This window comes from Platalea leucorodia (genome assembly GCF_965183815.1).
Source record: "Platalea leucorodia genome assembly, chromosome: 7".
NCBI lineage: Eukaryota > Metazoa > Chordata > Aves > Pelecaniformes > Threskiornithidae > Platalea > Platalea leucorodia.
In genome coordinates this window covers 70,255,085-70,268,006 of record NC_138829.1, presented here as the reverse complement: position 1 = coordinate 70,268,006, position 12,922 = coordinate 70,255,085, and the positions used below count along the sequence as shown (strand labels likewise).

Sequence of the window (12,922 nt, the reverse complement as noted above, 5' to 3'; positions counted from 1 at the left end):
TACACAGAGTTCAGGTTCCCATTGGGAACAGTAAATCCACAAGTCTTACTCAAGCACAAACTACAGTGAAAAGCACAGCTAGTAACAGAATTTAGGGGCAGTCTTACTCATTCAGCAAGGTTATCGGAGACCCATGAACCCCACCATGTTACAGAACGCCATTTCAGCTAGCCGATTCCCCATTTATGGATAGGAGTGCAAAGAAAAGGATAGTTTTGACTATGACATCCTATTGGCAAAAGTATATATTGCTAAGTTATTTTTATGGTAGGTTCACATAAGACATTTGAGAATCTGCAACTAAAATCCCCAAATCCACAATTTAAACCCTGCCATTGATCAAGACAGAGATCCTTTCAGACGTATACAGCAGAATTCCCTTTTCCCCCAGTTTTCTTTTTCAAAACGATTTACACAGTGAGAAAACTTTCTTATCAAGCATTCTGTACGAAGCACACAATAACACAAACAAGCAATTCCACTTTCAGATCTCTCTCTCCCTTTTCAGTGGCTTGTTTCATGATCATGCTTGAAAATTCAGAAACGGTACTAAACCAGGTTAATAAAACTGGTTACTATTTACTGAGATAACCATAGATCCAGTACCATTAAAATAACAGGAATTTATGATCTTCTTTATTTAGCGAGCCCTCTCCACATTAAAAAAAGTTTTATCTTTTACACCAAGGATTTGGGCAGCTGAAATTCCTTTTCAAGTAATTCAAAATAAACACCATTTCTCATTACAGGAAACTGCCACTGGTGAGAAGACAACGATCAATAAATTTCAACCAACTGCAAGGTAGTTTCTTTATATGAACATCCATAGTTAGATCTTTCAACCATACACCGAGTCAGCCTAAACTTTGTATAGGTCAACACAAAAATTCTTTGTTTAAACTGCATATCTTAAGGTGACTTTGTGCTGTTTTGTTTTTTTTTAACTATGTAAATTATTCAGCTACCTAAGCTTATATAATTAGACCCTTGTACTGTATGCTGTTCTGTAAATTTGAGGTGGGGGAAAATGAAACACTTCTTTCAACAGTAAAGAGTTCATTAACCCGGGGTCTACAGTCTTTGCTCATTTTTACCAGATATTCTACCCCGCAATTCTTTAAAGAAGGTAAATATGCATTTAAAACCAATGTTTCCCTACACACAAATTAAACTGAACAGAACCAAATTCGATACATACTTATATGGGAGGAAGGATTAAAAAAAGCAAGCGTTGTGCTTCAGAATATTTCTAGACAATTAGATGTGAAGCAGACTTAATCTACCATGTTCTAGCAATAGGAGTAAGGCACAACACAGCATGGCTCAGAGCATATCCAAATAGAGACTACTGTTCTACGGGGCAGGGGGGGGGGAACCAAAGGCTGCCCATTTTCCTGTCACAACAAATAGAGAAGACTTGCTTATTTTCCAAGTGGAAGTCTTTTTCTCCTCAACAAAACTAGAAGGACGTGCATGTCGAATTTTTCAAGCTTTTGTCCACATGGCCCTTTGAACAAGTGATGGTCCTTGTTTAAGATCTGTCCTGAAGATATCTGATTATGCCTAATACTGGTAGCGTAAGGACTTTTCCATTAAGGAAACTTGGAACACTTCATAGAAGTTCTAAAACAAAATACTATTTCTAAACATTTATATTTCTGAAAACATAACCATAAGAGAGATTAACTATGGGAAAACACGTTAACTGTTCTTATTCATATGTACCCATTAAAAGTCATAGTATATTTTAAATGCAACCAAAATTATATTCCCGTTAAGATTTTCACTACCATCCTCAAAAACCATATCCTGAGTAGACACGAACACAAACACATGAGAAAAGTTCAAGGCTAGCCACTGTGGAAAAGCAGAAGAGAAAATTAAGCAACAAAGCTTCTCTTCTTAAAAATATTACAGCTCTAGCCACTGAAGGAACGGGCCCCAGAGCCTTGTCATGCCGATCAGAAGAAAAGGAGCTGATTTTCAGTGGAGCTTCTATGAAACCCAAGGTAAAGTCTGAAATAGATAAAGGTCACGGGCAAAAAACAAGTTAACCAACTATTCACAGCAATTTACAGAGAACCTAAAAGAAAGCAACACATCAAACTGAGCATTAACTTTAACAAGTATTGTAATCACAGTACTCCTCCAATTTGGAATATATGAACTAGGAGAGTAATCTCCTCAAGCGACCTACAGATATGTATTCAGCTCACTGCACAATTATCTGGAGTTTACAAAATGCAGAAACAGTATTTCCATGCACTCCTGTGAAAAAATCAAGTTGAATAAAAACCTCACTCCACTCGACAGCAAAATAATAATTCTTTCAGCCTGGAGAATGTGAAAACATTTTTCCTGGCAAGAATTGCCACAGAGTTCCCCATTGACACTTGGAGAATCCACAGGCAGGCTTACAACAAAATACACTTGGAAAGTTACGAACACCCAGATTACCTGATGCACACGATGCATATTTATCCCTTCTCAGTATTTGAAGCCTGAGATCCATATGTGCAAAAGATGGTGGTAAGTATTTTCTAATATATGTCAACAGGTATCAGTCAGCCTTACAGACTTAAAGTGACTTAAGCTGCCTATATTGCTAAAAGCAGCTTACATGAAGACCTCCATCATATTCCTTTAAAGCAGGAAAGTTAAAAAAGCAAAATCAAGTTAAAGTGTCAAGTATATTGTGTACTGGGATGCGGTGCCAACTTATGAAGTGCAAAAACCAAAATTACTGACAGACAGCTAAAGTGTTCTTTCCAAAGATTCAAGTTCTCCCGTGACATTGTTAACCATAAGGCATCTACATATATCGAAACACAAACAAATGCGTAGTAACTCTAAGATCAAATCCTATAGCCAGTAAACCAACATCCATCTCTCCTAAATAAATACCAGAAGGAGAAACCAAAGTCACAAGCCAGTGTGTTAACATGTTAAAACACTAAGAACGGGGGGGGAACGTGTTTTTAATTCATATTGATCTTAAAAAAAAAAATTCCAAGAGTTTTTTTCCTTTTTTTTTTTAAACATCTAGATGGGAATTGGAACTATGTAGCCACACTGAATCTTTAAGTCTTGCTAACAAACATCTTTAAAGTTGTTTTTAGTTATACTCTTAAAAAGAACAGAGAAAAAACAGAAGGGCTTGCAGATGAAGAATTCTCAGAATACCAAAATAAACACTACCTGTCACACAAGAGGCTACAGGCAAGTTAGCATAGATGAGTATATATGTGAAGTTCACCTGGTTCTAAATATACTATATATTTTTTAAAACAGCTTGATTACAGCTCTTTTCACCCAAGCTTACATACCGCCTGCTTGTTAGACTGCAAGTTAGACTACAGCACACCAAACATTAATAAACCCATTATCAGACATTTGTACATAGTAACAGAAGAGGAGGAAAAAATAATCACTAGCTCATCTTTCAGGGCTACATCCACAAATCACTAGTAAAAACAAACAAAAAGCATCTCTGGGTAGTCACCAAAACATTCTTCCTACAAATAAACTAAGGAAAACAAAAACAACAGTTTTAGACTTCATAAAATCTTTTTATTAAAGGCATTGATGGGACATCATAACAGCACTAAAGTTCACCTTGAAATACAAGAAAACTTTAATTCTAAATCTAATCTAGCTAAAAGGTCTACTTATAAATCAAGATAACCTAAATTAAAAGCACAGTATAAACAGCAAGTTGCTAACAATAGGCAAGCAGATGTCTGCTGGGCAGGGGTGGGATGTTTCAATAAACAAACTCACCCAAACATATTTAAATGAGAAACAAAGAAGTCAGAACAAACGCTAGAGACCTGGTCCTCAATACACTCCACTATACTGTTGAGGTGTAGCTACTTCTCTTTCTGCCCAATTATAGAGCATACTTTCAGATAATTTCATATTCTGAAGGTTTTGGTCAAAAGTTGGCTGTTTCTATGCCTGGCAAAGAAAGAAATGTTAGGGAAATTGAGGTTTATTGATATAGTCAGTGAAGAATTCTAAACATTAACTCCTATCTCCATCTGACTTAAACTAGTGTAGATAAAGACCAATCTATCCAGTAATTTACTAACAGTAAGAGGCAAGCAAGATTTAGCAACTCAACATAGACAAGACTAAAACTATAGTTGTCTGACAAAGCAACAGAAAGAGTCATCTTTGCTGTCAGAACAGGATGAGAGAAGTGGAGGATATGTTTGCTCTGACACACATTTGCACATCTGAAATCCTTTTGGATCTCTATCATTTCTGGACACACAGGCTCACTGCTGAGACTAATGGCTTTTATTTAGAAGTCAGGACCACAGCTTGCTAGAGCAAGAAGTATAAGCTATGTCACCTCAAGGCTGAACACTTCTGAATACTGTAAATGGAGTTGCACTTAAAATACTAAGGAAATTTCAGCTGTTGCAAAGTTTGGCAAGCCCTTTACTTAATGTACTTTCTGCAACTGTGTTCTTCATATTATGTACAATACAAAACCTCATTTCTACATCTATGACATCCTGTATTATTTAAAACTTCTCTGGAGGAAATCCAAATAACACCATTATTAAAATGGCAACTAAATCCTTAAGTTCATAATTATAAAACAATACCAGGGCAGTCTTCAGGCCAAGTGTTCAGATATTTCTCACATGCGAGACATCGAACAGTATTTCTGAGATTGTCTAAGGAAGATCATTCTATAGAAACATACCTGAATTTAATTGAATACAAATATAAACAGACAAACGATTTTTAACTGAAGCGTGCAGTAGTGATAAAATATTTGCTATAGATAGAATGCAACTAAAGATGGCCTGCTGGGGACTCACTTTAAATTAAGATACAATGGGCAACCTAGGAAAGCCAAAGCCAAACCAAAATTATAGGTACGTTTGGGTTTTGTTTTGTTGTGTTTTTTTTTTTTTTCTCCACATTTAACTCCACATTACGGTAAAGTGCTCTTATTTACACAGACACACACAGCCTCTGACAGAAAGTTCTCATCTGCCCCTATATATACTTTGCAAAATACAGAAATTCTGAACACGACCATCACAAATACAGAAAAAACTTTTAATTTACTTACCTTGCACAGAAATGAAAATAAAGTACGATAAATTTAAGACCAAAAGATTAGAAGCGCAAGATTAAGATGGATCTTAATAACAGCACTGCTGTACTACATAAGCATAATATTTGTACATCGGCTTATAAAATTCTTAACATACATATTAAAATTGCCATCCCGATAAGAGCTGTGAATTCATCAACTTTGCTTTTATTTGTGCTAGGTACCAGAGTCTCTGTAAATTAAACTCTAGTCTTCTCCACCCAAAACAAGCATGCTGTTGTCATTTACAGAATCTTCTACATGAAGTTCTACCAGCAAATTGAACCCAAGCCTGCAACACCTTAATAGCAAGAGCTGGTGGTCACTTGGACCTCATCTACCTTAAGTTCAAAATTTAACTTCTAAATGCAGTAGCATCCTGTATGATTCACAGGTTTCACAGGTTTTCCTGTATGCTTTTAACTTACAAATTTTAAGCACACAAACCTTGAATTGTACAGAATACACTCTAGAAGGCACATGTAGGGCATAATTAAATCCACTAAGACCATAATTAAATCATAACTGAATGTGTTTACATTAAAAATAAAAGTTCTCTTTAAGTTCTCGAAGTAAAAACTTCATTTTCGTTTCTTCTGCGAAAAATTCTAGGAAGAATAAAATTAATTTTAAGTTCTTGCACAGCAATTTGATTTCACCAAGTTCATCTTCCAAGGTCAGAGTACAGTTTGACTAGGGTAATCTGTAATAGAAGGTAACTCCCAGAAAACAAAAAGCATTGCCAAGAATCCAGTTATTTTATCAAGGCAATGTTGATGTATTTCATTTCCAGCTGTCCATACAAGAAAAACTTGTCAGTTTTACTCTGTGTAAATGTAACAGATAAAGCACATCTATGTAAGATTAGAATGCTCTCCTCTCTGTGAATTAGACATCCACAACAAAAGTCGTCTTAAACCTGAAACAGCTATTTGGGATATGTGAGCTAGAACTGATGTCTTTAAATTACTAGCTGACCACCACACTACAAGCATACTAGAAAAGTCTACTTCTCTGACACTTCAGAGGACGTGCATCATTGCTGCAGAATAAATTGCATTTACTTTTATAATCTACAAGATGTGCAAACACACAAGCACCGATTTGCCATTTTGTAACTACATACACACCAGTACGAGCCTCTTCCCCATACACAGAAACTCAGTGAATGTAAGGAATTAAGTACACGGATGCCATTAGAAATTGAGTGCCTTCATACTAAAAACAGAGAAGTAGTTTTAGTACAGAAGCAATCAATCTGGCATTCCTTCTTTTATACAACGAGTTTCTATCAGTCATCAGAACGGTCTAACTGGCTGATTCAGCTAAATATATAAAACAGGAAAACTGCACATACAAACAACTCAATTCAATACTCCTTAAGATAAAGTACTCCAAAATCAACTACAAAGACATGTTACAAGCTACATGCCAAGCCTGAGGGAGAAATGATACGTTGGTTACATAGTGATTTAGTAATTCATGCAATTATACTAGTATTTGTACAACTAGTTAAATTGATCTTCACATCTCTTTCTACTAAATTGAAAACAACTACTATGACAAAAAAAAAAAAACTTTAAAAAATGTACACTACTAAATCCCTTCTTTCCTGAAAAAATGCACAGTTGTCAGTAAATTTCAAGTTATCCTGCTTCTACCCCTCCTTGCAATCCACAGCTAAAGAACGGGTCATTTGAGACACCAGTTCAAAAGAATGCCCAGCTTGAAATAATTAACTAAAAAGTTTGAATAGTTTCAAATATTACAGTCACCACAAAGTTTTCCTAGTGAATGCTTATTTAGAATTAAAAAAAAAAAACACCCAAACTTTTCACCTCATCAGAAATTTACACCTATGAAGTAACTGACTCTTTAACATAACAACAACAAAAACTTGTCAAATACAGAAGTTATTTCTGATTGTAGCAAGAATAATAAAATATTTTTACTTTGGAAACCATCATCAGTTGTCACCTTCCACAACCATTGAGCCTAAGCACCACTGAGGACAAAAGTGGCACAGTTTTCACACCATGACAACAGCATTTTTCAACAGCAGCCTACAAAAATCCATACACTGCTGTATGTTTATGTAAAATTACAGTAAAATTTCTCTCTCAGCTGAACTGTGAGACTTGCTTTCCTACAGATTTCACATGAAACCATACAATCATGACATTCTTGAAAATGGGAATTGTTTTTTTAACTGCATTAATCTTTTAGAAACGTTTACATGTAAGTAGCTTACTAGATTTAGGAAGGAAAGCTGAGAACTGGAAAGGGAAAAAAGGAACAGTACAGTTTAGAGCTTGGGTGATTCTACTTAGCCACAAATTCAAGTATAACAGTTTACAGATCATACAGTTGGTTAATGGCATCCATTAATGTAGCAGACCTGAAATAGTGGCTAAAGAGAAGCCACAATTATTACAACAAAAAAAAACAAAGAATGATTTTTGCCTGCAGCACATGATTTAACACAAGGAGCAGCAAAGGTTGGAAACTTCTCCTTTCTGATTTCCATCGTACCACTGTAACACAACTAGATTAACATGTATTACTTTTTAGTTTCTAACCCTGAGTAACTGCCAGTACCGATTACCATACCAAGAGTCATACAGTGATTACATTATAATGAGAGCAGTGGAAACAGAAGTGTTTAAAACTACTGTTTTAAAGTGTATAAACAGTAACTACAATATTTAAGGATATGTAAATGTTTGTAAAAATAATAAGTATTCTTGGAATAATGTATGCAAGTATAACATCACCATGACATACTTGCAACAACCACCAACCATGCTAGAAAGTATAAGGCTATCAACAGTTAACTGACACCTGAAAGCGGCCTCTGCTTTGCCTACAATCAAATGCTTTTCAAAGTGTTCAAAGTTCACTTGTATTCTTTTTAACTAGAATGGATAAAACCCGAGAAGTTCTGTAGACACCAATCACCTTTCCTAACTACACACTACTGCCCTATGTAACACATGTAGCACTACAGGCTGTATGTTGGTACGCTGCATCCTCCCAAAGTCAATAATTAGTAACTCCTAGCAACACCAAAAAAAACCAAAAAACCCCAAATCCAAACCCTCCAAAAGGAACTACATGAGTTAAACAACACACTCAGACTTCTACACTGCCATGACAACTCAGCATGTATTCACAAGGTTGCAGTCTTGAACTTTTCAAGTTTTTAAATCAAAGTCCATCATGGTACCAGAATGACCTGCTTGCTTTCCCAGAATGGCCTGTATGCAATTCTTAAGCATGTGAATGAATCAGGCAGTTAGAAACAACGTTAAAAAAAACACTAGTGACAGAAGAAAGTCCATCAAGTTCTATTAAACAAAAGGATGTAGATAAGACTTCACGCTCAAGCTAAGCCAAAGAAATGCCAGAAACTAGGAAAGCATACTGGAGGGAAAGGGCTGATGTTCCCCGCTTGCCTTGCTTTTATATCTTTCTCAAAGCAAGCAAGCACCAACAGATCCTTCAGGAAAGTACTAAGTTAGATTGATCTTCCCCTAACATAACCTGACTCTTCAGTAAAATAAATATACCAGAAGCCAAGAAAAAAACATAAAGAATACAAAAATTACCGAAAGATACCTTCCTTTCAAAACGTCCATACCTGTGGAAGTGCAGTATTCAGCTGTCTCTGCAAGGAATCTCTCTCATGACCAACTTCATGTAGCTTGCCCTGGGTCAATGCTAGCGTCTCCTGAGTTTCTCTTAGTGTTTCCAGAAGGCGATCCCTTTCTTCCAACATGGATACCATCAATTGCTCAAAATGGGAATCAGCATCTGACTGTAACGGGGAACCTGAACCATGGCCTCCATTTCCCCCAGAGGGAATCTCTGCCTCACTGATGGTTGGCATCACCTCACACATCATCTTGAAACAAAATAAGACAAAACAAAGACCATAAATTGAAGTCAAACAAATCTAAACAGGATAAGCAAAGGAACTTTGGATACTACCCATAATACCAACTTAGCTTTCCCAATGATAGCATCAGCAAAGGCTGCCAACACCTTAGCGTTTGCCACTATTTCATTAAGACTGCAGGAGAAAAGGTATACAATTTAATCAAGGCATCACTTCATAATGAGAATCTTCTGACTTCTTGCAAAACCAGATTTTTACAGCTACGTTTCAAACTGTGACCTCATTTCAATGGATTTATATTTTTTAAGAGTAAACTGCTGCTGAGATCTTTAAAAAAACAAAGATAAGCACGCAGCATGCCACCAAAAATTATACACTTAAACCAGTAACTGATTACACTGCATATTTTGAGAATCATTATCTGCTTCTTCCAACGCCTGAAACATACAAAGATAGTATCTAAACCAGTACTTTGAGCTTATGCTGGCTGTGGAAAGCCTATGGTAAAAGTGATGCATGTAAATTAGTGGTAAATCCAAATAGTCCAATTCAGGAGATATACAGGTAAAGGAAGATAAAAGGCAAAAAAATCATTATGAAGTGGTAGCAGCTGTCACTGTAGATAACAAAAGTGAAGGTAAGCAAAAATAATTCAAGGCAGAGTATGAATGCAATTAACATGCACATGTAAATACTGTACTACTGTTAAATTTAAGAGACCCTAACAGATCCTTACAAGAGGCTAAGGCATCAAGTTTTTTAAGAAGCATGGAGAAAAAACACTAATATAATTACTGTTCACTCTCAGTGAACCACTAAGCCTTCCAAAGTTCCTCAGACAGCCTCTCTCAACATCACAAACCTACAAGAACCTAAGGCAAATCAGAAAAAATGTTTTTTCTCAAGCTCTCAGGTACCACAAGTTTGTTCTCAGCCTTAAATTTCACGCTCATATCTAAACATTTTAAAGAACAATTAAACCTATTCTGACCCTTACAGTGGGATCTCTCAATCCCTTGAAAGGCTTGGCACAGCCTGAAGTGCTTTATAACATTTTCATGCGTGATTACGATAAACTGTATTTTCAACACCATTACATTATTTACCTTGCTCAATAAAATAAAAAGGCTTGGAAAACAGGCCCCAGGTTTCCTGCAGTACCACTTCTTCTCTGTTTTTAGTAGTCTTTTGTTACCCCAAAAAACCTTTCAGATTGCAAAGCATCCATTCAGCTCTAGTTCAATGTCTATTTAACTGAAACACTCCGTGCACATGAAAACAAATAAACCTGCTGAGAAGAGAGCAGATCCAGTAAAAAGCAGCAGCGGCTTCAGCTAACTAGCCAAGTCCCCAGAAAAGAAGAATATGAAAATAAACTGTCTCAGCTTCCCATCCCTCTATTACCAGCCCAGAGGTCCTGCAACAGCTGGGATGGGGGAATCATGTGCTGAGGAAAAAAAAAAAAAAAAAAAAAATAGTCTGATGCAGTGGTGCAACAAGCTTCAATAGTTCATCGCTCATAAATTCCACTCAGGTCACAATCACATTATTAAAGAGAGTATGGACAGCATGGGAAAACAGCATGAGCTTTCTCGTACAGGATCTGGAAAAGCCTCCCTTCTTTTCTCTTCTGTTAATTCCAACGGGAGGCTCTCCTTCCAGTTTCCTGGGTCTTAGTTCACACATTTATAATCCCAAGAGCAAGGCGCTGGTATCGCTTTGGAAGGCGAGGCGAAGGGAGACCTGTTGTTTCCCCCGTGTTAGTCCTCCACCCGCTCTCGCTCCGGCCGCTCCCACCGACGATGCTCCGGAGCCGAGATATCCAGCCGAGAGGGGTGGAAGAAACCCGCCGGGAATGGAGGCAGCGCCCGGGAAGCACAGGCGGGGGAGGAAGGCCCCGAAGAGAGACGGGGGCACCGGTACCTCGCCGCCCGGCTCTCGCCGCTCCTCTTCCGCGGCAGGGCCCGACAAACAAAGCTGCTGGCCGAGGAGACGGGGCTCCTCTGCGCCCCGCCGCGCCTCACGGGGAGCGCCGGGCCCGGCCTCCCCCCGCGCCCGAGGCCCCAGCGGCGCCGGGAGCGCGGCCCCGCGGCGGCGGCAGCCCGCGCACGGCCGGCTCGGGCTCCGCGCAGCCCCTGAGGAGCGAGCCCGGCCGCGGAGGCCCCGGCGCCGCGAGGGCCGAGCGAGCCCTCCCTCCGGCCCCTACCGAGCGGCGGGGCAGGCTCCCCCGCGGCGGGAGGACTCGCGTCCCTCCGGGCCGGGCCCGGCTCCGCCCGCCGCCGCCGCCTCCTCCACGTCCGTGGTGGCCGGCGAGGGGCCGGCTGAGGCCGGGTAGGTGTCGCTGCGTCCCGCGGCGGCCTGGGCCCGGCGGTGCCGCCGCGGCCTCAGGGGGCGGCAAAGGCCCCGTGCGCCCGGAGAGCCCCGATCGCCGCCGCCGTCGCCGCCGGCCCCCGACCCGCCGCCCGCCCGCCGCGCCAGCACCGAGCGCCGCCGCCTCCCGCTTCTCCCGGCGCCCTCTGCGGCTCCTGCATAAATCAGTGCGGGGCCCAGAATGCACCGCGCGGGGAGGCTCGGGCGCCTCTGCCCTCCTTCCCCGCCGCGCTGCGCCGCGGGTTCGAGTCCCGCTCCCCCGGGCTGGGTCAGCGCCCTTTCCCTTCCCCTACAAGCGATACTCCCGCCGCCCACGGGTGTCCGCCCGAAAGGAGGGCTGCCACGTCTCTGGAGCAGAGCCCCGGGGTAGGAGGCGTGCTCGCTGAGGGCTGAGCAACAGGGCAGGACCGGAGTCATCACCGCTGCCTGTGCCAGAGTCGCCCCGCAATCGCAGTCCTTCCCGGGCCTGCGTGTCGCGGCACGGCCCTGCCAGGCGGGTCTGCCCGCTCTGCCTGCAGCGTGCTGCTGCTGCGGGCATCGCAGGCTGAGCAGGAGCCGGGCCCTGCCCCGATCCTCGGCCCGCTCCCATCGCCTCGGCCCGCTCCCATCGCCTCGGCCTGCCCGCTCATCCTGGAGCTGCTCCCCTGGCCTCAGCCCACCGCCAGTGCCCTCCGCCTGCACCCTTGCAGCGTGCATTCAAAAATACCTGGGGGCGGGTGGTGGTAGGCCATGTGTTCAAGCCTTGCGGCTGGCCGAGCTGTGAGGTGATGGTTTTAACCAATGTAACGGTGTGACTAGCGGCTCTCTGGTGTGTAAAGCAGCTGGAGGAGCCAACGCCTGAGTGGCTCTGCGGGCCGCAGAGCACAACGGTTGAAGCGGTGTAACGGGCCGTCTTCCACCATGATGCAGAGGAGGTCTGTGTGCTGTCCGAAGGCCCGGCGTGGGCGACGAAGGCTTCTCCCGCCTCGCCCTGTGAGGACGCAGTGGCACCGTGTCCCCAGCACGGCTCCAGCGAGGGGTGACTTCGCCGGCGTAGCTTATTCCCCACAGGAAACGGGCTTTGGCTACGCTGACAAAAGAACTTTTTTTTTTCCTGTGTAAGCTGTTTCCAAAACAGCATATAAATGTTTTCCACTTGCGTTTATACAGCTTTTACTCTGTTCCTGGATGATCGTGTTTCTAAAATTTTTTCCATGCACCTGAGTAAGGTTGGAGTTTGTAGGCAAAGCTTAGAAATATCTCTTTTCCCTCTTCTTTTTGTGTCACTACTATGAATAAAGCATTTGCATTTTGGACCCTACTCTTGCTTCTATAGTGGAAAGCTCTGAAAAGCATCATGAGCCAGTTACGCAGACAGAGGCACATCATGCCAAAAAAGCAGCAGTCCCTGCACTGAAGGTTGTGCAGTTTTGTGACTGGATTATATGACACTTAATTTGTAAACACAACATATCGACACCTAGCACTGGATAGAAAGGACCGTTAATGAGTCACTCTTCTTTCCCCCAAATACGAAAATCTTTACAATTTGAATTTAC

General features: G+C 41.4%; 1 protein-coding gene across 2 annotated transcripts in view; it reads right to left on the bottom strand.

Annotated features, from left to right (window-relative positions):
• The window catches only part of PPFIA1 (PTPRF interacting protein alpha 1), a 61,091-nt gene extending 50,023 nt beyond the window's left edge, over window positions 1-11,068 (bottom strand). The window contains exons 1-2 of one of the 2 annotated variants that reach the window (XM_082317900.1): window positions 10,121-11,068; window positions 8,757-9,020 (exon numbers count right to left, since the gene is read on the bottom strand). In XM_082317900.1, coding sequence (XP_082174026.1) covers window positions 8,757-9,020 — 264 coding nt within the window. In that variant the 5' untranslated portion in view covers window positions 10,121-11,068. The remainder of the gene's footprint in view (window positions 1-8,756; window positions 9,021-10,120) is intronic. The other variant, XM_082317901.1, reaches the window with a different exon arrangement.
• Between the last annotated feature and the right edge of the window lie 1,854 nt (window positions 11,069-12,922).